General features: G+C 50.3%; 1 protein-coding gene across 6 annotated transcripts in view; it reads left to right on the plus strand.

Annotated features, from left to right (window-relative positions):
• Positions 1–23,567, plus strand: part of dmxl1 (Dmx-like 1) — a 41,268-nt gene that overhangs the window by 10,895 nt on the left and 6,806 nt on the right. For 5 of the 6 annotated variants that reach the window (XM_048242650.1, XM_048242655.1, XM_048242653.1 and 2 more), the window contains exons 12-34: positions 375–601; positions 953–1,679; positions 2,066–2,187; positions 2,315–2,404; positions 2,692–2,794; positions 4,837–4,956; positions 5,146–5,355; positions 7,082–8,770; positions 9,122–9,232; positions 9,945–10,114; positions 12,643–12,740; positions 13,126–13,291; positions 13,703–13,973; positions 14,099–15,207; positions 15,825–16,016; positions 16,817–16,893; positions 19,013–19,134; positions 19,298–19,540; positions 19,818–20,014; positions 20,486–20,631; positions 20,755–20,840; positions 21,946–22,147; positions 22,556–22,673. In XM_048242650.1, coding sequence (XP_048098607.1) covers positions 375–601; positions 953–1,679; positions 2,066–2,187; positions 2,315–2,404; positions 2,692–2,794; positions 4,837–4,956; positions 5,146–5,355; positions 7,082–8,770; positions 9,122–9,232; positions 9,945–10,114; positions 12,643–12,740; positions 13,126–13,291; positions 13,703–13,973; positions 14,099–15,207; positions 15,825–16,016; positions 16,817–16,893; positions 19,013–19,134; positions 19,298–19,540; positions 19,818–20,014; positions 20,486–20,631; positions 20,755–20,840; positions 21,946–22,147; positions 22,556–22,673 — 6,596 coding nt within the window. The remainder of the gene's footprint in view (positions 1–374; positions 602–952; positions 1,680–2,065; positions 2,188–2,314; positions 2,405–2,691; positions 2,795–4,836; positions 4,957–5,145; positions 5,356–7,081; positions 8,771–9,121; positions 9,233–9,944; positions 10,115–12,642; positions 12,741–13,125; positions 13,292–13,702; positions 13,974–14,098; positions 15,208–15,824; positions 16,017–16,816; positions 16,894–19,012; positions 19,135–19,297; positions 19,541–19,817; positions 20,015–20,485; positions 20,632–20,754; positions 20,841–21,945; positions 22,148–22,555; positions 22,674–23,567) is intronic. The other variant, XM_048242654.1, reaches the window with a different exon arrangement.

Consider the following 23,567-nt stretch of genomic DNA (forward strand, 5'->3'; position numbering starts at 1 on the left):
TGGCCTGAAAAAAGTTCAGTCAAACGATTTTTTTTCACTTTAATCCCTGGTGTGTGTGAGAAGGTCATCTCTCACCTACGCCACAGAGCCACAGCTCTGTTTAACTGGCCCTCTGACAGCGGCCTTGATCAGGCGCCTCTATTTCATCTGCCGTCACCACGCGTGCAAATGGGTTCTGGAGCAGCAGCCGCACTGCTGATAAATCAGGGATCAGGGCCTGTCTGTGCTGGGATTGCTGTCAGTGTTGCCCACAGCTGAGCCTAAATCAGCAGTGTGCTCAAATGAAACATGCTGTTGTCATTGGCAGAACATGCTCTGTTAACGTATCCATCATTTGGTCTCTGCGCAACTCACTGGGGAACCTTTCGTTGCAGACGCCGTGTTTCTGGAGGACGGCTCTGGGAATGGCGGTCAGTCGCCGCCACAGTTGGAGGCCGGGATGGACGTGGCGGCCGTGGAGCAGCAGGTGGAGCTGCTGCTGGAGGACTGGAACAGGAGCGCAGACATGCTCTTCAGCATCCACCCCACCGACGGCTCGCTGCTCGTCTGGCACACCGACTGGCTAGACGAGTACCAGCCTGGGATGTTCCGCCAGGCTCAGGTGGGGACTGGACCACACACACACACACACACACACAGAACTATGTGTTCTTCAGCTACCTGTAATAACCCCACCCCACCCGAGCAAAAGTCTGTGCAAAATGTTTTGGGGCAATGGTATAAGGACTGTATATATTTGTTTGTCACTCTCTTTATTAGAATATTACTGGAATATGTCTTTTGCATATTGTATTGACCGTGCTGTATGTAAATGGACTATTTGCACAGACATACTTGGGCCCTCTTGCCCCACATTCTTACACACAAATACAATACATTCACAGACATGCCTTGTTCTGTTGATTTTGGTTTTAAAGTGCCTTGATGCCTGACCAGTGTATTTGATTGACAGGTGTCATTTGTGTCCCGCATCCCCGTGGCGTTCCCGACGGGCGACGCCAACTCGCTGAGCCGCAGCGTGGTCATGTACGCCTGCAACAAGAACGTGGACCTGGCCATCCAGCAGGGCCGTCAGCAGCAGCAGCAGCGTCCATCCGGCGGCGGCCTGCCCCGCTCCTCCTCCCTCATCTCCTGCTTCGGCCACCAGGGCAAGGGGTCAGCGTCAGGGTCAGCGGCGGGCTCCGGTGGCCTGCGCCTCAGCATCTTCACGCCCAGCGTGCTCATGATCTCCAAGCACGCTGACGGCTCGCTCAACCAGTGGGCGGTCAGCTTCGCCGAGGACTCGGCCTTCTCCACGGTGCTCAGCGTGTCGCACCGCTCGCGCTACTGCGGCCACCGCTTCCACCTCAACCACCTGGCCTGCCACTCGCTGCTGCCGCTGCTGCTGACCACCTCGCACCACAACGCCCTGCGCTCGCCGACCCCTGCGGCCGCCGGCCCGGTCAACGCGCTCTCCTCCTCCCCCTCCTCCGCCGGACGCCACAGCAGGGGCTCGACTGGCGCCGTGCCGCAGGACCCCAACGCCATCTACAGCGAGCTCATCCTGTGGCGCGTGGAGCCCGTGGGCCCGCTCTCCTTCTCCGGCGGCGTGTCCGAGCTGGCCAGGGTCAACTCTCTCCACGCCTCGGCTTTCGCCAACGTGGCCTGGCTCCCCACGCTCATCCCCAGCAACTGCCTGGGTAAGTAGAGTAGCCGCAGCAGCTGCGTCCAGTGAGTGGGCATGTGTGGGGGCTGCGGCTGACGTCAGTGCTGATGAATGAGCCACTGTGTGAGCAGCGCTGCTGGCCACTGTTCCTGCTCCCGGCTCCTGTTCCTTATCACATCTACTCCATTCTAGCATTTGGGTTCCCAGCCCTAATGCCTTTGCTGCAGTAATGTTTTGTGTTCATTCTGCCACGTTGCTGTCTGGGAATCCTGATTATTGTTGTTGTTGCAGGCAGCTATGAGTATAGCTTAGCTCTGTGGCGCCTGTCATCACTTTTAGCCCTTAGACCATGCTGTGTCAGTCTAACCATCATACACATGAGTGTTTCACCATTCTAATGATCCTCTGTCTCTTTTAAAGGCGAGTATGGCAGCTCCCCCAGTGCCTGTTTTGTGGCAAATGATGGTCATTCTCTGCGCTTGTATCAAGCTGTCATTGAAGCCAAGAAGTTACTTAGTGAAGTCTCCAATCCAGAAAATTCTGTGAGTGTCTTTTCTTTTGATTGCCAATCCAGAACATATTATGAGCTATGTTATGCTGTTTTTGTCACTTTCTGTCCTGTGCTTTCTGCTGAGGAATGCTAAATTCCTTTTTCTTTCCTCTTCCCAGAAATCTGTAGGGGAAGCTTTTAACATCATCAGTCAGCAGTCCACCGCCCGCCCAGGCTGCATCATTGAGCTGGACGTGATCACAGACTTTGTACGTAACAACTCTGACTCGCTACTATTAGGCTCAGGAAACACTTGCAAAGTACATTAGAAAGTGCTAGTTAGAACTAATTGGGTGATTTCCACTGTGGAAAAACAATCAGCAATCCCAATGAAAGATATTTAGGGGGAAACTGTGTTAACAGACAGACAGACAGACAGACAGACAGACAGACAGACAGACAGACAGACAGACAGACAGACAGACAGACAGACAGACAGACATGTTCCTGCTGTTTTACTGAGCGCTGCGGGCCCTGTGCCATGCTTTGTCCTCAGCAGGGGAAGCAGACTCAACTGCTGCACGTGTTCGAGGAGGACCTGATCTTGGGGAGCCAGAGGCCCGATGGAGAAGCACAGGAGGCACCACCTACAGACTCGGGTAGGGGGCCTTCTGGAAGTTACTGTGACATTCTCTTTGAAACTCCCTGTGTCAGAACAATAGCATGAAGAAACTCAGTTCAGCACATACATCATTTAAAAGCCCCATGTTGTTCATTCCTCCTTGACAAAGAACTTTCAAGTTTCAGACTGCAAACACGTGTACAAACACACACAGATACAAGGCAGCGCAGATTTTGGTGCTACCATGATGTTATACACCTAGTCCTAACAGAATCTGAGCAGCGAGCAACTCTGTTGCATTGAATGCTCTTTGTCTGCATTGAATGTCCCGGTTAAATTTTGTAGCACCATATTTCTCATTCAAAATAGCAGAGCAATGCGAACAACACCAAGTAAAATAGAAACGGGGCGTCCGTCAAAAGGTCTGCTCAAAGTGTGGCGCTGCATCTGGGCTTGCAGCGCTGCACTGCGTCCGGGTCAGTTAGGACATTGCAGTCTAAAACAAAGGCACTTGAACTGATTTTGTGGCTGTAGCTTGTGCGGATGTTGTTAGGACTACAGACTGTAGGTGTTAGCTGGTTTGTAACCACTAGCAATGAGATTGTAACTGTTTTCCAGCAGGATTATACAAAAACTACCAGTCTGATTTGCATGAAACTTGGAGGTGTAGCACAGGCCTTGGAGGTGTAGCACAGGCCATTACACTTTCTAGTGAATACACAAATTAGCATTCAGGCCATCCTTAAAAATATTCTTGTTTGCAGTAACAGCCAAAAAAATAAATAAAAATGGGACGGTAGGTAGGTCAATATTTTTTTTTTTTTTTCAAGATTCAAAGTAAAAAAAAAAAGTACAATTTTGGTCATGGTAATTATGTAGGTATGAATTTACACAAATGTGCATATCGTGACGTAACTGACTGGGTCTTCGACCCGTGCCTTTAGGCGCACCATTGCAAACCTCATTCTGATGCAGGTTATACTGTATAGACCAGCCTTTCTCAAACTTCTTTGACCTGAGGCCCGGTCATGGCAGACTTTAAGGTCATAGGGCTCATCTACATGTACCCAGAAAGAAGGCTACAATAGCTTTTGGCCACGTTATATTGAAATTTGACTACAACACTCAATGCTATACAGTGTATTATACAGTCTCTGCTCTGTTTCTATGGAAGTTCCAAAAAACGTCATTCTATTAATTGTCGTTAAATAAATAAATAGCCTTCCAACAGGTTGAAGTGGAGCTTTGATCAATGTTATCGATTAGTTTCAGTTTCTCTCGCGCAGACGCGCATTGAATGAATGCTCATACCACCACTTTATTGTATGGCTCCATGTTTAATGGCATCGATAGCAGAAACGTTTGTTTTCTTTTTTTGTCGGTCCGCGGTTTCTTGATCAACTGTGCAGCAAATTATCAGATGAAGTACCGGGCCTAATTTCACTCCACGACTCTGCGGACCAGCAGTCTCCACGTTGCGGACCCATATTTTGAGAACTGCTGAATAGACCACAACCAATTTCAATACTTCGACACGGTCACCGTTAGACTAGGGGGGAGAAGGGATGGGAAAAGATCTGGGCACAGTTCTTCCAGAACTTTGTGCCAAGTAAAAGCGTTATCAGTTTGTGTGAATGAAACGAAGCGTATAGGCCATAGTGTGCCATGCGTAAAACCAGTGGTGTAGAGATGACGCCACAGGGTTTTATTTAAGTGAGTCTACGTTTGCATGTAGGCAATTTATATTCACAATACTTAGGCCTACTAAAATAAATAGTATTTTATTGCATTTGTATTGGTTGTATTGGGAGTAAAAAAAACAATCGGTCGGTATTAACGCAAGTTTACAACCGGCAAGTCGGTCGGACTAAAAGGGGAAAAAAAATAAATATTTGGGTCGGTTCTAAATTGACAGGGTCGGTCGGGTTACGGCAAACGAAAATATTTTTAAGGATGGCCTCATTCACCCTAGTAAACAAAGCTAAAGTATGTGGCCTTGGCAGAGGTGTGTGTTCTCTGAGTGCTGCTAGTTGTTAGTTGTTAGTTGTGTCTTCATGTTCTCCTCCATCTGTGTTGCAGCCTGTGGCCAGTCTGTGTTCTCTGCCAGGTTTTTCTTAGTGGTGATGGAAGCCACACCCACCAGGCGGTCCCTGCTGCACATGTGGCTCCTCCAACTCTCCGCTGAACCGGTCTCCTCAGGTATGACTGCCCATTCAGCCCCCATGTCCACTGTAGAGTTCCCCCTAGGCCACTGCTGTGTCCATGCCATGCATGTTTTCATATACTCGCCTGGTCTTAAAACACCTGCATTCTCACCTGCTCCTTAGTACTCTCCGAGCATCTACTGTGTCCTGGCATTGATATCGTTCCCTTTTCTGTCGGTTGCAGGTGAAGCGTCCACTCCTTCTGGCCCAGACCAGAGTGGCTCTGGGTTGAGCTTTGGGCAGCTGTCCTCTCCTGGACAGCCTCAGCGGAGCGGAGGGAGCCCCTGCGGCCTGCACGGCGCCTGCCGTCTGGCTCTCCACAGCGTGCGCGTCTTCAGCCAGGAGCTGGAGCTGCCTGCCGGCGTGGAGGTCATCAGAGTCACACCTGCGGCAGGTGAGCGGCCGGACGCACCTGTTTGCTCTCCTGCGGAGAGGGAGGTGGACGCGTAGCATCAGTGTGAGCGGCAGGCCCTTCTGGTTTGACTCCTGCCGGTCAGACCTAATTGGTCAGTTTGTTTTTAATGACCTGTGCCGACCCGCTGGCACGCAGTGTCCTCTGTCAAGGTGCTGAGCCTGGCAACCTGACAAATGAGACACCCAGAGGAGAAGAGGCCAACTAGGCAGGACTGTGTGGAGGGCTCGGTCTTGACAGATTATGTGACTCAGAGTTACTGGAACTTGGGTCACATGCTGCCTGTCCGATAACATTATGGGCATATCTCACATTATGGTGTCGGTGTCTGTTGTGTGATATTTATGGTTCTTAGCAAACATTTTTGTCGCAAGGTATTTACAATGACATCAATTAACATAACGTTAGCATTATACATGTGTGTGTGTGTGTGTGTGTGTAAAAACGTTAGTTACAGACCAAATTAAATTTAACAGAATAATAACAATAACCATAAACATACTCACAATTTACGACTCTGTAAGAATTAATTAGTTAGATAGATAGAAAAGTTTAGCTGCCAACCCATAGCATAGCAAATAGGGATGCACGATATATCAGCGGCCGATATATTATTGGCCGATAAGTGAAAAAATGAAAATATTATTATCGGTCCGATAACAGAATTCTGGCCGATAATTTGCGCCCGATATTTTTAAAGTCCTAATTTAGGCCCTCACGTAAGGTCCGTCTGGCTACACTGAGTTACTTGAGCTTGGTTGGCTATACTTTTTCCTCAATATAATGTCAGCGGTGGGAATGTATTTCACCACTCTAACAAAATCTGTGGATATGCGTTCATTTGGGAATCTGTGCATCTCAAAATCGTCTCGTGAATGATCCGCCATTAAACCTTACCAGAGCGGAGCTCAGCCCTATCCAGAGCCGTCTTGTGCTGGTGTGTTTGCACTTTACCGCACTGGTTGGGGAAACAAATAAGCAAACTCGTTAGTGGGACGAGTACATAAGTAGGCCTAGTTCTAAGTTGTATTTTAGTACTATATTTGCATTACGTTAGCTTGGGTTTTGTATTACTACCTAGAAATATGCTAACCATTCCTGCTTCAGTTCCAGTCATCATAATAAGTTATTAAAACCTTCGGGGCTGACCCCTTTCCTTTCTGCTGTAGCAGGTTGTGCGCAACAGAGTAGACGGACATAAGATACAGTTTAGTCCTAAATTTAAAACAATTCATACTCTCTAGCCACTCACTCGCAATTCACTGACGTCAGGTTCACTTAAAGGAGCCACACATACTGTAGGGCTAGGCTACTGATATGTTGTTGACTGCCGTACTATTGAGGACTATTATGAGTTCTGTCCATCATTTGGTGGTAGGTAAAATTACTGCAATAAAATTATGCTTATTAAATGCTTTCCCCAAATCACTTTTCACAATTTTTTTTTCAATATTATCGGTTATCGTATCGGTATCGGCCACAACAAACCAATAAATATCGGTTATCGTTATCGGCCCTAAAATTCCATATCGGTGCATCTCTAATAGCAAAGCCTACTTCTGTTGCTCTTGATGTGTCTGGTGGCTGCTGGACAGTGTGGGTGCCAGATAATTGAATAAATGTGTGAAGATTTCATGTGGGGTGGAATGTGTCGGTTAACTGACCTTGGCAATGACTCCTGACTCTTGTGGTGTTTCTGTCCTTCCAGGTCACTTGAGCTCCTCATCTCTTCAGCCTGCCGGCCGAGCGCCCTACCTGCTGGCCACCTCCTGCTCGGACGCCCAGGTGCGCTTCTGGAGGTGCGGCCTCGCGCCCCAGCCCCTGGTGGAAAATCAGTCGGAGTACGTGTGGGAGGAGTGGCCTCTCTTGGTGGAGGAGGGCTCAGCCAATAGCAGCGCGTTCAGCGTCTCCAGCGAACCAGTTGCTGTCTGCTGCTGCCACACTAGCCGGGTGGTGGTGGCCTACCGTGACTCCACTGGCTCTCAGGGGGACCAGCCGAAGGACTCTCCGCTCCTCGTGAGCATTTTCCAGTGCGAGTCCACAGGAGGCTCCCAGTGGGTGCTGGAGCAGACGCTCCAGCTGGACAGTCCCAGCGAGGCTAGCTGGGACAGAAGGCTGTCCACCGGGCTGGCCAATGGCAAGCATGGCGGCGGTGACGAGTGCCCGTTCAGCGGCCGGAGTACTGTCCACCTAGACTGGGTGTCCAGAGAGGACGGCTCCCACATCCTCACCGTGGGCGTTGGCTCCAGGCTGCACATGTACGGCCCTCTCCTGGTCAAGCCGCCTGAGCTGGGCCTCTCCGACGGGGGCAGGGACGGGGCGTGGGATGCCTCCCGGCTGGTTCTCCTGCGGGCAGTGGACCTGGTGTCGTCGGTGGAGGGCTCGCTGCCCGTCCCGGTGTCCCTGTCCTGGGTGCGGGACGGCATCCTGGTGGTGGGCATGGACTGCGAGATGCACGTTTACTCCCAGTGGCAGCCGCCCGCCCCCGCCCGCTCCGCCAGCGTGTCCAGGGGGACGGACTCCGGCAGCGTCAGCTCTCTACTGGCCGCCGCCAAGCAGGACAGCCACACGGCCTCCCCTGTGACCTCCAGGCAGCCCCTGACGCGCTCCCTGACCAGCCTGGCGCAGAAGCTGAGCGGCGCCGGGGGAAAGCGCGGTGGACCGGAGCTCCCGGCCCAGCTGGAGGACAGCGGCCTGTTCGAGGCGGCCCACCATCTGTCCCCCACGCTGCCCCAGTACCACCCCGTCCAGCTGCTGGAGCTCATGGACCTGGGCCGCGTGCGGCGCGCCAAGGCCATCCTCTCACACCTGGTCAAGTGTGTGGCCGGCGAGGGGGTGGTGCTGAAGGGGGAGGAGGGCTCGGCCGGCGCGAGCGGTCGGCAGCGCTCCCGGACCTTCAGCGCGGGCGGGGGGGGCACCTCGCGGGACGCCAAGCTGTTCCAGCGGCCCGAGGCCGCGTCCGACTACGCCGAGATCGAGTCCATCCCGCCTCTTCCGCTCTACGCGCTGCTGGCCGCCGACCACGACTCCTCCGGCGGCGCCACAGAGGAGCCAGTCAGCGCGGGGCCCGACAGCGGACGCGGCCCCGGCCCCCGCAGCAACCCGCCCAGCGCCTACGAGCAGCTCTTCCAGTCCCCTGGGATGCCCTCCAGCGCCGACGAGCCGCCCGACCCGTTCCAAGACGACGACGAGGATGGCGAAAAGGCCAAAGTGATCGACCTGTCGCAGTACGGGCCCACGGCGTTCGGGCCGGAGCACGCCCAAGTGCTGTCCAGCTACCTGCTGCAGGCCAGCCTCCCGGGCCTCACGCGCATGGAGCAGATGTCCCTCATGGCCCTGGCCGACACCGTGGCATCCACACGCACAGACATCGGAGAGAGCCAAGGCAAGGCCCAGGGTAAGCATCAGGAGTGGTCAGCAGGTTTGCCAGGGCTCTTTAAACATCACTCAGTCAGATGTTGTAGGTGTATTTCACTAATGCTACAGGACATGATAAACAACTACAAATGAATGAATGGCAGTTTTCCAAGGTAGTTTGTATTCTCTTTGAGATTTACTCTCTGGCTTTCTGGTTTTTGTGCCCTTGGACAGAATATGCCAAAAATGCTTTTCATTCCATTTCTGCAGCTTCTGTGTCATGAGCTGAACTGTCCTGAGCACTGTAGCTTGTGGATTTGTGAGTGACGTGAGTGTGTGAGTAAGTGTGTGTGTGTCTGATGTCCTGCTGTGTGTGGGGGCCGTGGGACAGGTGGCGAGACGCTGGACGACTGTGGCCTGAGGTTCCTGCTGGCAGTGCGTCTGCACACCTTCCTGCTGACCTCGTTGCCCCCTGCTCACCGCGCCCAGCTGCTGCACCAGGGTACGCAGGACTGACCCCGCTCTGCCCAACCACCTTGCCTAAGGGCAGATAAAAATACACACACACACACACAAACACAAACTACTTAACAGTCATACACTCACAATTCTACAAAACACTCCCGACTGTCTTGTTTTATTTGCTATCACTCTTCAGTTGAAACAGTGGATGGGTAGGGAGTGCTGATAGAACACAGCGTGCTCACTGGGCTCTGGGTGTGAGCATGGGGCTGTTTAGGGCAGTGGTTTTCAAAGTGGGGGCCGCGAGGGGATGCCCAGGGGGCCTCAGCACGTTGGAGGGAAAAATAAAAGCAAGAAATAAATACATTTGAAACATTTAAAATATACTATGAGGGTTGTTATACAATGCTATTATAATAATGTGATGCATATCTGAACATATTTCCCATGATAATGACTGGGAATAATAGTAGAGTGATGGCTCTCATATAGCAGAAAGCCCCAAATAAATGTTTACACACTGTATGTGCCATCGCGACGTGGTTGTGGCTAAAATAATTATTAGGATTAGCTTAATGTATTTGTACATTTGCTGTAGTATTGTCGATGGGTTTAATTAATAAAACATCAAGGGGGTCCCTGGCCAGAACCTAGTGGTATTTGGGGGGCCTTGTCGTGGAAAAGTTTGGGAACCCCTGGTGTAGGGCACCCTGAGCATGCTGCTTGGGGATCTGACTGCTCTCCCTCTGCAGGGCTCTCCACGTGCCACTACGCCTGGGCGTTCCACTCGGAGGCCGAGGAGGAGCTGCTGAACATGCTGCCGGCGCTGCAGAAGGGTGACCCCGCGTGGACAGAGCTCCGGGCCATGGGCCTGGGCTGGTGGCTCCGCAGCACCCCCCGCCTCCGCCGCTGCATAGAGAAGGTGAGTCCAGCACCCAGTAGTCCAGTAGGCCTGACCATGCCATTTAGTATCCTCTCAATCCAGCACACAGTAGTTCAGCAGGCCTGACCATGCCATTTATGATCCTGTCAATCCAGCACACAGTAGTAAAGTAGGCCTGCGAATGACGGCACTTATTATCCTGTCAGTTTCAATGCTGTTGTGCTCCAATTAAAGGTGGATATGTGTTCAGTATTTTAATTTTTACTTTAGTTTTGCAACGTGCTTTTCTATAGAGTGTACTTACCATTTGGCCTAGCGTAGCGTTTCATGACGATAGCTTTGAGTGCTGCACATGTAGCACGCAGTAAGGGCGCTGTAGTGATGAATAATTAGCTTCATTCAAAATGCATGCATTTCTTATTACATCACACACCCTGCTACCTTTAACCATAAGGGAGCAGTGACTGTCATGAAAACTCCTCACCTTTCGGCGAAATTCACCGTTTTAAATCCAAAATAGGGACTTACGTAGTTCGCGCAGATCCGATGAGAAAATATTGTGGGGGGGGGGGGGTGTATGGGGTTACAACTGAGTTTACAAATCAGACGCGAACGCATCTTGATGCTTTGTTAGATTAATTAAAAACTTGTCTGATCCAGCAATGATTATGTGAATGCCGCCCCTATGCATTTAGCCTATTAAACAGTGGAAGCTAAATTTTGCCGCGGATGCAACGTGAACAGAACGCTTGCGCTGGAATAGACTCCCTGTCTGTGACTATATGCGTCTGATGTCAGCTGGAATGTGAGCCCGGTGAGGAGAGATGCTTATTGATGTCACAGGTGGGCTAGTTGAAACTTTCAACTTCTGTCAGAAAAAGACGTTGAGCTTGGTGTAGCAACGTAGCATAGGCTGTTAAAGTTAGCGGTATTGGACAGAGATAAAGAGTTCATTTGATGAAGAATACGTGCAGTTTGAGCCATGTAGATCGGCAAAAGGTGAAGCAGATAGGTATACTTTATCAGTATAGCAAAGGCTAATGTGAATAACTAAATAGTTGAATTAAATGCTCCTAAACTGGGCTGATGCGTTTTGTCGAGTTCAGAGACAAAAGCAGTGTTTGACATGGTAATGCTGTCTTTTAAGAAACCTGGCCTGGTTGGTTAAACACACTAGCACAATGCCACAATCTGTAAGTAGCCTATGCTGCAGGTTAAAACTATTAAAACCAATTTTACAAATTAAAGCCTAGTCTACCCTACCCAAGTTTGTTTATTTATTACCTGGTTTGGTCCAACAAATATTCAGACTTATCTTATTCCAACTCATTCTAATAGTCTACTATGAAGTGCCCATTAGGCCTATGAAATCTTCAGAAATGTCTGATAACTTCAGGCATAAAGAAAGAAAGAAAGCTTTGAAGAATACTCATGTAGATTACTGAGGAGGAGAGGAGGGCCAGGCTGAAGCATGTTGCCAAACAGTGCAAGTGGGCCCCTTCACACTTACAGTGATGGCCAAAAGTGTTGGCACCCATGCTAAAGTTGACTGAAAAGAGGAATATAAAATCATCTTTTGGAAATTGATCTTAATGCCTTAATTGAAAAATTAGGAAATATCTTCCTTAAAATACAGGGGTCATAAGTATTCCCACCCCATGTTAAATTCCCATAGAGACAGGCAGATTTTTATTTTTAAAGGCCACTTATTTCACGGATACAGAATACTGTGCATCCTGATAAAGTTACCTTGGCCTTTGGAATTAAAATAGCCCCACATCATCACATACCCTTCACCATACCTAGAGATTGGCATGGTGTTATTTCAGTTAGCCTATTAGCTGGTTTGATTTCCATTGAGCTCAATGAGCAACAAACCAGCTAATAGGCTAACACCATGAAATAACACCATGCCAATCTCTAGGTATGGTGAAGGGTATGTGATGATGTGGGGCTATTTTAATTCCAAAGGCCAAGGTAACTTCCAGAAATAATAAGTATTTTTTTTTGTTGTAAAAATTAGTCATTTTTTAGTTTGTTTTCTTTATAAATCTCTGGTGTTGGGCAACTTGATACTCCATGGGAGCTGCACTATTGGCAGCAAGGTCACTCGCGCTTGTGTTGCTATGAAACGGCCATTTCCCTCTTTGCGCGCCCTTCTCCCCTTTTACACCCCTGGCCTGTTTTCATGCCTGTGGTGTAGCTTCCATACATTGCTGAGCGCTTGGTAGCACTGCGGGGCGTGTGAGCTAGTGTGCTGAGTGCATGCGTGTGGAAGACTTCACAAGGGCTCTCATGGACCCTGGGCCTCTCTTTCCTTCTAAATGATACGCCTCTGCTCCTTTTACAAGCTGTGCAACGCAAACTCATTTGTTGAGATGAAATGTGTGTTAGATCAAACCCCACTGGCACACTCACAGACACGCACAGGGTGCTTTGATACACCTCCATCTTCTCTATAACGAGCCTGTCTAAGTGGAGTGCATTGAGGGCTTTAATCACACTGACCTGAATAGAGTGTGCCGACTCACGTCCTTCGGGGCCTCCCCCCCGCTGTGTTCCTGCAGGTGGCCAAAGCAACGTTCCAGAGGAACAACGACCCCCTGGACGCAGCACTCTTTTATCTCGCCATGAAGAAGAAGGCTGTGGTGTGGGGCCTCTACAGGTGCCCGCCTCCTGCTCTTTTTATATCAGATACACTTACACACACACACACACACACACACACACACACACACTGGTATATATACTGCTCAAAAAAATTAAGGGAACACTTACAGCTTAAACCTTCCACCCTTTCCTCCATTCTCAAACTACATTCACAGTGTCTGACAGTTGTTGCAAAATAAAACACTCGCCTCAAAAGTTTTACTTGTGCGCAGAACCAAACAGTGTCAGAGTACTGATCAGTGATCAGATCAGATTTTGAGCAGTGTGTGTATGTATATGTGTATATATAAAATACATACATACACTGAAATATATATATATACCTTGTGTGTTTCGGTTTCGTGGAGCCACTAACACGGTTTTATCGGTTGGTGTTGCAGGTCCCAGAAGAACGCCAAGATGACGGAGTTCTTCAGCCACAACTTCACTGAGGACCGCTGGAGAAAAGCAGCACTGAAGAATGCCTTCTCCTTGTTAGGGAAACAACGCTTCCAGCACTCTGCTGCCTTCTTCCTCCTCGCAGGCTCCCTCAAGGATGCTGTGGAGGTGAACACACACACACACACACACACACACCAGTGTGAACTCCTGATCTCCAATTTTAAGCACCCACTCAAAGTAACATGATTGGGATTTAGCAGATGCCTCAGGGATACGTAGGTCAGGGATACGTAGTGGTCACACTGGGTTGACATGACCACTGCTCCCACACACACTCCACACACTATTCAGAGGTACAAATTCAAGAAATTTCAGGAGATCTTCAGTAATGATTGGAGAGCATAGAGTTGAATGATCACACAGAGGAAAAGTCTGCCACAGATCTGTTGAAACATTTCCTGAAAAAAGCGTTCATCTTTGAACTTAAGAAGAATACAGAATTGTTATTTTCCGCAACAGTTTCTGCTCAGTAGTCCTAAAGGGCGTGTTTTGGCTGGTGTTCTCCCTGGCCTCTAGGTGTGCATAGAGAAGCTCCAGGACCTGCAGCTGGCGCTGGTCATCACGCGCCTCTATGAGTCCGAGTTTGAGATCTCCTCTACATACAAGCGCATACTGCAGAGGCACGTGCTGGGTCAGGACCCTCATATGCCCCCCCACTCCGACCCCTTCCTGCGCAGCATGGCCTGCTGGGTACTCGACCACTACAGCCGTGCCTTGGACACACTCCTGGAGCCTCCTGCGTCAGCAGTGGACCAATCAGGTTCCAGTGAGCACAAGGCACAGCAAGGTACAGTTTGACCCTTTTGCGTAACGCTTACTCATGCCCGGGTGGTGGGTCGGTGGGGGTTTGGTAGGGGGAAAGAATCTTCTGGAAAGTCTAACATGCGTCTTCATATTGCGCTGTCTCCTCAGGACCAGTTGCCATGTCTCCATGTAACCCAGAAGTGTTCAACTTCTACACCTACCTGCGCACTCATCCCCTGTTGCTGCGGCGACACCTGGGCTCGCAGGAGAGGCGGGGCAGGCTGACGGCCGAGGGCCGAGAGGAAGACTCGGTCACGCTGGTGGAGCGCCGCCTCTTCTTCACCGCTGCCTACGCTCACCTGCAGGCGGGCTGCCCACTGCTGGCCCTGGAGGTGCTGTCCCGCCTGCCCAGCGCCATCAAGACCAGCAGCCCCCCTGGGCCGGACAGCCCTAGCCACGAGCTGCCCACCGATCAGAGCAGCAACGCCACCGAGCCCGACTGGTCGCAGCCCCTCTTCAACGGCTTCGGCTCGGCCTGCGATTCGCCGTCCTCGTTCAATCCGAGCCGCTCCGACTCAGCGCTGAGCTTGGACTGGAGCCAGCCATCGGCCAGCATGGTGGACGAGCCCCTGGACCTGAAGTGGGACAGCGACAAAGATGAGGACGACGAAGAGGAGGAAGAGGAAGGTGAGACAAAGCAGGCAGAGGTGGATGAAGCTCCGGTGTCGTCCAGCACAAGGGCCTTCCCCGACCCGTCGGCTGCCTCCAGTCCGGCACAGGCTCCCTCCGAGGCCGTGTCCAGCCCCGCTCCCAAGGCACTGGCTGGCGACGACATCCAGGCGGCGCAGCTGAAGTTCCGCGCCTGCCTGAAGCTGCTGACGTCCGAGCTGCGCACGCTGGCCTCCGGCTGCCCTCTGGACAGTGGGCGCCTCCGTCAGCAGCTGGCCGTGTGGCTGCAGCGCGAGGTGGAGGCCCTGGAGTGCTGCTGCGGCTACAGCCCCTGCCCCCCCACCCCGCAGGGCTCGCAGCTGGCCGGGGACAGCCACCTCTGCCTCTCCCCTGTGGCCGAGGCCTTGTCCGGGGGCGCGGCAGCGGGCCGGGTCGGGGCCGGATCCGGGGCTGAGGCTGTGGCCGCCCAGGGCAGGAGGCAGTGGCTGCAGAGGAACCAGCAGCTGCTGCGCATCTTCCTGAGCTACTGCAGCCTCCACGGCTCCCACGGGGGAGGACTGGCCTCCGTCCACATGGAGCTCATCCTGCTGCTGCAGGAGTCCCAGCAGGTGACCAGCACCAGGCCCCACGCACACCCCACAAACACACAGCCACACACATGAACTGGTACATGCACACATGGCATATGCACCTATAAAGATGATTTAGCTGCTGAAAGAGTGTCCGCTAACTCCCAAGCTCTTATTCTCTTGCTCTGTTTTTTCACACATCAGTTGACGTAGTCACATAAGCAGTCATTTGAAATGTTTGAAAAAATATGACCTAGTTCTTTAGGAAGTTGCTATTGTCTTCAGAGAGGGGGCGCCAGTGAGCTTTGTGAGCAACCGCTTTAGACTAGCAATTTCAGAAACACATACACACACAAACACAAACACACACACACACCCCTTCACCCAATGCTGATGAATAAAATAATGTTCTCAGAGATGGCAGGGTAGTTTGACCTGGAACTGTCTGTTGGTTTCTTTGACATTCTTTTTGTCAGTCTTTCTGTGGAGATCACTTCAAACTAGACTTCAGTAGACTTGTGGACTGAGATGTAAACTAGAGAGCATACTAAAATAGGAGAGAATATCTGTATTTGTACATCACACACAGACACACACACACACACACCCCTATAGCTTGACCCTTAATGTTGACCACCCTGCTTTTTGCCTTGTAGGATGACAGCGTGTGTTCAGCGGTGATTAGCCCTCCGCCTCCTGCCACCATTCCGCTGCTCCTGTCCTGCATGGGCGGCTCCCGGACCGTAGTGGCCAACCCTGTGTCCCACCTGACCAGCATCACTCATGACATCCTGCGCACCATCAATGCCCTAGACTCCCCACCGCACCCCGACTCCGTCAGCAGCAAGGTAAAGCCAGGAGAGACGCCACGCCTGCTGCTGCCACAGCACAGCTAGCCCTCCCTCACACAGAGCACATGCAATCTGGCCCTCTCATACCACCAATAAGAGCTGCTGTTCTAATCTGGCCCTCTCAGATCACCAATAAGAGCTGCTGTTCTAATCTGGCCCTCTCAGATCACCAATAAGAGCTGCTGTTCTAATCTGACCCTCTCATACCACCAATAAGAGCTGCTGTTCTAATCTGGCCCTCTCAGATCACCAATAAGAGTTGCTGTTCTAATCTGGCCCTCTCAGATCACCAGTAATTTGTCACTGATAGTGTTCCTGTCCCTGCTTACAAAGAGCATCAAATATGATTGACCAAAATAAATACCCATCTTTCCTCTGCAACCTGACTTTTGTGCACTTGACCGATGGGAAATCACCTCATCCATCTACTCATCCACTTTGGCCATCTGACTGTCTATCTATCTAATAATTTTATTATTTTTCTGGCTGCCCCAATATTCTTTTTTTTTTAATCTAAAGAATTTAGTAAGATGCCTTGAAATAGCTCAATTTCAACAAGAAATGAACATACTTAAAACTATTACAAAGTAACAGTCCTTTGCTTTAGACTGTCCTCAAAATGAAAACTGATATCACTGGCTTCCTCTTTGCATATGTCAAGCAGGGAAAGGTGTGAAGATTGATACAAGAAAAATAAATAAATACATACATTAAAAGAATATTGATAATTGTTAATAAGTTAATAATTGTTAATGATTTATCATTTGATAAGCATGTTTTTTGTGTTGTCTTTGCAGATCTATGTGATGCATGCCTTGGCTTCCTCGCTGTCTGCCTGTATCTACCAGTGTCTGTGCGATGGACACCCGTACAGGTCAGTTCCAGCCGCCTCTCACTGGCCCCTTATCTCTGCTGTAGTCTCCGCTGTGGCTCAACAACATGGTGGACCAGCTGCCCCAGTGGACAGCCCTCCACTCTTGTGTAGATGTCTATGTACAGAATCGGGGGTAATGTCCGACAGGTGTTTGTCTTTAAGGCCAGCTGCTTTGGTTGAAGAACTCAAGACGTCTCTTATTTTTGCAATGAGTGCTTTGGTGCATATGTGCCAGTTACAGACAGAGAATGTTTTGCTCATGCTGTTTGTAACGGCGTATAGGCTCCGACATGAGTGCGCCAACACGTTTTGTCACTTGCCCACACACATAAGCGCTGACACTTTTAACTGACAAGCATTCCATGAACAATGGATTTTATCGAGTGGCGCCAACAGAAATAGAAGTGCATCATAATGAACACAGTGGCGTGGGCAGAGTTCAGTGTTGGTGTGCGTGGTTGTATAAAACACAATGGAGTCTAATGGGATGGAATGTCAAAAGCAGAGTGAGCCACACTCATGTTGACGTCTATGTGTGGAGGCCTTTAATTCCAGCCGCAGAATTGAGTCCCTCAGCAAGTGTCTTTGTCAGACCGTGTGGAGTGTTGCCTCAGCACCAGGCCCCATTAGCCCACACCTGACCACCTTCACACAGCTGCAGCTGCTCCCACAGGCACGGCAGCTTACGCAAGCCTCTCCAGCGCACACACACACACAAACGCCAAGACGCACAAGCCACACAGCCACCTGCGTACAAACGACACACACATGCAGCACAGACGCAGCGGACTCACACACGGGACACGCACACTCACGCCGGGACTCACGCGACACACACACACACACACACACTCACACACTCACACACACTTCTCTTATTTGCATGTCTCTTCCCGTCTTTGTCTCGTTGTCTATCTCTGTCTGCCTTTCTGTCTTCCCCCCCTCAGTTTGTCAGTCTAATTTGTTCCGAGCGCTGGGTTTCTTTATCCTGACGTACAGGATCTCCAGGGAGCATGTTTGTGCTCCAACCACTTCATCTGCATAATTCATTAAAGTGAATTGAAGAGGAAAATCCTTCAATTCCATTTTCTCATTACGAGGCTGAGTTGAGCGCGAGCAGTGCTGAGCTGAGCTGAGCTGAGTGGACTCTGAGACCGGCCGCTCCAGGGACCGTGCTGCTGCTTCCGCTGTCCCTACACACACACCACAGCCAACTGACCACCATGTCCAGCTGACAGCCGGACCACTGATTGCACTTTCACAGGCACTGCACTGGAGTGTGGCTGGTGTTTTGGCTGCCCTTCATGATGTGTTGATCTGTTTTCATCTGTTCTTTTCACCTCTCTCCCTCTGTCACTCTCCTCTCCTGTGTTGTCTGTTGCGTCCACTCCCCAGCCCGTCTCTGTTGACCTACATTGCCCTCGCGTTCTTCTCACCTCTGCTTTCACACTCGTGACACTTGTGCACTCGTTAGGGTTCGCATTGGGAATTCTGTCTGGTCTAACACTGGATCCCAAATCGGCAGTTTGACCCAATCACTCTTCGGTGTGACCGTCATCTGACCCAGGAGTCCTGTGACTGCCGAATGGCCCACGGCCTGACGTGACATTTCAGAGTGAGAGCTTGTGCACAGACAAGGCTTCTGTGTGCTCTCTGGCTGTGGGCTGGCTGCTTGATGATGGCGGACAACGTGTGCTTTGATAAAACCAGTTTCCAAACGCATCTTGTGAGAAATCTAAATTTGTTTTGTCATGTTTGCGTCTTGAAAAATTGTCTTAACAGGGTTGCTAATGAATCATTAGCTTTTCTGAGGAAATGCAGGTAATGACCTATTTTAGAGCATGGCTGTTCTTACTTGTTTATTCTGCGGCGTTGTTATCTTCCCTTTGCCATGTCAGTACTGAGTTATTTAAGCATCAGTTGCTGGAGACATGAAACACGCCCCAGAATAAGCCTGTTCATCTTTTATAGTCTCCTTGACTGGTGTGATCCAACAGCCTGATGCTTCTCTGTTCTGAAGGAATAACTAATTTGTTGTTCCACAGGCCACGCCCCTCAGCCCTGATCAGGTGTTCTCATTTGTGTGATGTGATGTGATGTGCTGTGTTCTGTGTGTTAGTCAGGTGAATGGCATCATGGGACCGGTGTACCAGAGTGCGCTGCATTCCCAGCATCCACCAGGCCGCGGCCTCAGCACAGAGGAGACCGTTCTGCCCAATACCCCCCCAGCACAGTGGCCAGGTGACCATGTTTGTCTTGAATTTCCCCTTGGGGATCAATAAAGTATCTATCTATCTATGTTTAGGCCGAGAGGGCTTTGAAATGTGTGCTTCCTGTTGTTCTAGAATGAGGTGGTGAGTTGCTAGAGACATGTGTACATGTGCGTCTCTTGCGCCCCCTGCAGGTGTGGCGGCGCTGGTGCGTCTGCTGAGCGCGTGCGGAGGGGAGGAGGGCCGCGCTGGCCTGGGCGTGCTGCTGTGTGAGGTGCTGACGGCCGTCTTCCTCAGTCTGTTCGTGCACGGCCTGGCCACCCACTCCAGCGCCCAGCTCTTCCGCGTGCTGGCGCACCCCCTCAACAGCAAGCTGTGGGTCGCCGTGTTCGGGGGAGGGGCGCGTCTGCCCACCGTCACCAAGGACGCCCCCACAGGTGAGTGGGTCAGCGCCACGCCAGTCGAGGGATGACCACTGCACTGAGAGAGCAGCCCCTCTCCACATCTCTGATTAATTATGCATAATTATTAATAGAGCATAGTCAGTTGGTGGGAATATTCAAAATGCAAGTAGGGTCATAATAAAGATGAATGATTGATACTTGTGATAGTGTTAATAAAGTAATGAAAAGAGACAACATGGATGGAGTGCATGAGAAGAGCTGATGTTAGCGGTTGCTGAGGTTGATGGCTCCCCGACCTTGTTGTCCTCAGTGGCCGCCGTCGCCCATGAGGAGTCGGACAGGAAGCAGAAGCGTTTCCGGCTGCGCTCGTCCCGCAGTAGCTCCAGGGAGGCTCCGGCCGAGAGCCCGCCCAGCCCACCCACCCCGCCCTCCGAGCCCCGCCCCTCCAGCGTCACGGAGCGTTTCGTCCAGCCCGAGCTCAGCATCTGGGATTACTTCATCGCTAAGGTCTCACCTTACTCATAGCAGATATAGGCATAAGGAATTGTTTTCTTAGTTGTAGTGAATTAACGATCTTGTTAAGATAAGTATAAGTAGATATACTCTTTTTGATCCCATGAGGGAAATTTGGTCTCTGCATTTATCCCAATCCGTGAATTAGTGAAACACACTCAGCACATAGTTAACACACACAGTGAGGTGAAGCACACACTAATCCCGACGCAGTGAGCTGCCTGCAACAACAGCGGCGCTCGGGGAGCAGTGAGGGGTTAGGTTGTGGTTGGGGTTCGAACCGGCAACCCTCCGGTTACAAGTCCGAAGCCCTAACCAGTAGGCTCACGACAATGAGAATTGTCTTCTAATCAATAAGTAGTCAGTCCTCTTGTTAGGTAACTGGTGATTGAGCTAATAAGCTGGCCAAATGTGATTAAGGAGCCCTTTAATCTGAGAGTGATTGGTCTCCTGTTGCTCCCACAGCCGTTCCTGCTCCCCTCCGACACCAGGCTCGTGTATGACTCTGAGGAGAGCCTCGGCAGTGAGGATGAGGAGGATGAAGATGAGTACACGGACGCCTTCGACTCCAGCTCCCCTCTGAGAGAACATTCCAACCACAACTCCTACAGGTGCCCCTCACTTAGACCATTCAACTCCTAATGCGAGAAATCAAACATCAAAAATGTACATGTGAAAAGCTCAGTTGTGTGGACTGACTGTGGGTGTGCTACTACGTGCTCTTTTCTCAACAGCTGGTGTCTGATGCGTCTAGCCATGGTTCAGATGGTCCTGTCCAGCCTGAGGTCCTTCTACCCCATGGCAGGCCACGACCTCATGGGTGAGCACCCAGGACCCAAGGGGATGATCTTAGTCTGATGGGTGGAGGGTGGTGTAGCTCAAACCAGAAGACGGGTAATATCTAATGTGGTATCAGTGTTCTCTTGTTGAGGTCAAGTGTCCAGTTAGTTTTCTGGACATCTGATTTCCTGAGTGCATGAGTGTAACCCACCTGACTGTGAGCCTATGAAGCTCATGTTGGGCCATGAGAGGAAGCTCTTTCCTGGAGATGAACGCTGCAGAGTGGAGGGGAGGGGAGAGTAGTTGCCATGGAGACTGTCTGTAAACAGCTGCCTCTGCATCACACCACATCCCTGTAGGATAGACGTGCTTTAATGTACAGGGCTCATGCAATATTAACGAGTGTGCTTGAATCTATGGATATATGTGCTCCCTTGTGGTAGGTTTGTCATGTAAATTCTTTGTTTATGTGTGTGTGTGGCTTTATGTGGCATTACATGGTGTTTGTGTATGGTCTGTGTGCTTATACAATATTTATGAGTGTGCAAGAGTGTATGTATGCATGCTATGTTGTTCCCTGGTAAGTTGTTGGTAATGTAATTGTATTTGTTTGGTGTGTGTGTGTGTGTGATGTCTTGCCTCCCATGGCTGCGAAATCTGGGTCAATGTGGAGGGGGTTCCAATCCCCACTCAGCCTGTAGAGAGCAGCCTGGAGGAGCAGGAGTTACATCCACATTCAGTCATTTGGGAAACGCATTTGCTCTTCATCAGCATGGGTGCTCCCTATTGAATTCAGAATAGCATTAGCATTTCTTTTGAATTATGTGTGTGTGTGTGTGTGTGTGTGTGTGTGTGTGTTCATATTTATTTATATATATATATATATATATATATATATATATATATATATATATATATATATGGTAGTGTGTGTTTTCATGTCTATTGAGAGTGTGTATACTATCGTGTGAAAGCCTTACTGTATATTGTGCGTTCATGGTCTTATTGGGGACGTAGTTAAGGTTATGTATATGGTTGGCTTCATATGTGTGTAGATCTGTGCACAGTCAGACAGTGTATTGTTGTGTATGTATTTATGTGTGTGTGTGTGTATTTATTGTGTTTGTGTGTGTGTGTGAGATCAGACCTCCCTGTAGGTTCTCCTCTGTGCCATGCTGTGCTCAAGACCCTGCAACGCTGGGAACAGGTGCTCCTCAAGAGGCTGGAGATCTTTGGAGGCCCCCCTCCCAAATACATCTCCACCCACCCCCAGGACGACAGCTGCGCCCCTGGGCCAGCTCTGCTCCGCCACAAGGCTCTGTATGAACCCTCCAACACCCCTTTCAGGTACAGCGCCTCTTACTTAGCACCGCCTCTATTATTCATGCCAATGATAAAACAACTCTTTGTTTCTGAAGAGCATCAAAATGACTTTTAAATGATGAATGCTTTGAAGGAATTCTTGATCAGTCTGATGCATATGTGTGGTGAGTTGCCTGTATCTGGGGGAGGAAGCGCACGTGGAGCTCTGTGGCCCTGTGACAGGATGCAGATGTCACGCAGGCTCTCCTTCCCGCTGTCTCTGATTTCACCAGACTTTGTAGATTTGTACTGTTTGATGTGTAGTGAAAGTGGATGTGAGTGTGTGAAGGTGTCCTGTGGGGCCGTATGTTCTGCTGCATCTTCATCTTTGATCTCCTCGTGCACAGTAGCCGCCTGACTTGACCCTCTAACCCTTGTGGCTTGTGGCTGCAGGTCCCAGCAGCACGCTGCGCTGCCCGTGCGGCGCCTGTGGCAGTACCTGGTCAAGCAGGAGGAGGTGCAGGAAACCTTCATCCGCAACATCTTCACCAAGAAGCGGGACCAGAACGAGGTGCAGCCCCAACCCAGCTCTCTCTCTCCGCCACTAGGGGTCACACCTCTCACCTGCCTTCTCACCCACCCACCCACCCTCTCTCTCTCTCTCTCTCTCTCTCTCTCTCTCTCTCTCTCTCTCTCTCTCTCTCACCCATCCACCTGCTCTCGCTCTCTCTCTTTCTTTCTCTCTCTCTCTCTCACCTACTCACCTGCTCTCTCTCTCATACCCACTCACCTGTTCTCTCTCTCTCACTCACCTGGGCCCTTTCTGACACGCCCACTCCACTTAGCATCTGAGTTGGTTTGTGGGTTGTCTATAAAGGCAGTTCTGCCCTACACAAAGACAGAGTTAGCTTGATCACGTAGGTTTGAGCTACAAATACTTAGGCCTTTGATGATATCACCTGTGTGTTGAATGTGAAATTAAGGGTCACACTCCTATATGATTCAGATTGGATGATTTGCATGTGTAGTGAAATCAGAAAACATCGAGTTGCTTTTTTTAACATTGCAATGTTGGTGAACGAATGACTGCTGAATTGTTGGCTGTTTTTGTATGACTTGTATCTGTTCCAATCATTTGTCTTGTTTGTCATTGTTTGCATGACCTTTTTCAGTGAATAATTTCATGATGATTGATACCAGTCTGACTGCTCAGCCATTCTTAGACTAGATGGCTGGTGCACAGCATTTGAAATGATGTAGACAGTGCAGTGCCACAGAGCTTGACAATGCTGTGTTGGACATTGCACTGGAAAGACCACTGTGACACAAATATGAAAACAAATGTTACAGTCTGAGGTTGTGTGACCATGTGTGTGAGGACAACACAGCTGGGCTGTAGTCTGACCACATGGTCGTCCCACTCCTAACACAAACCTGCACTCACTCACCTGTCGCATGTGTTGAG

This window comes from Alosa alosa, chromosome 5, assembly GCF_017589495.1.
Source record: "Alosa alosa isolate M-15738 ecotype Scorff River chromosome 5, AALO_Geno_1.1, whole genome shotgun sequence".
NCBI lineage: Eukaryota > Metazoa > Chordata > Actinopteri > Clupeiformes > Clupeidae > Alosa > Alosa alosa.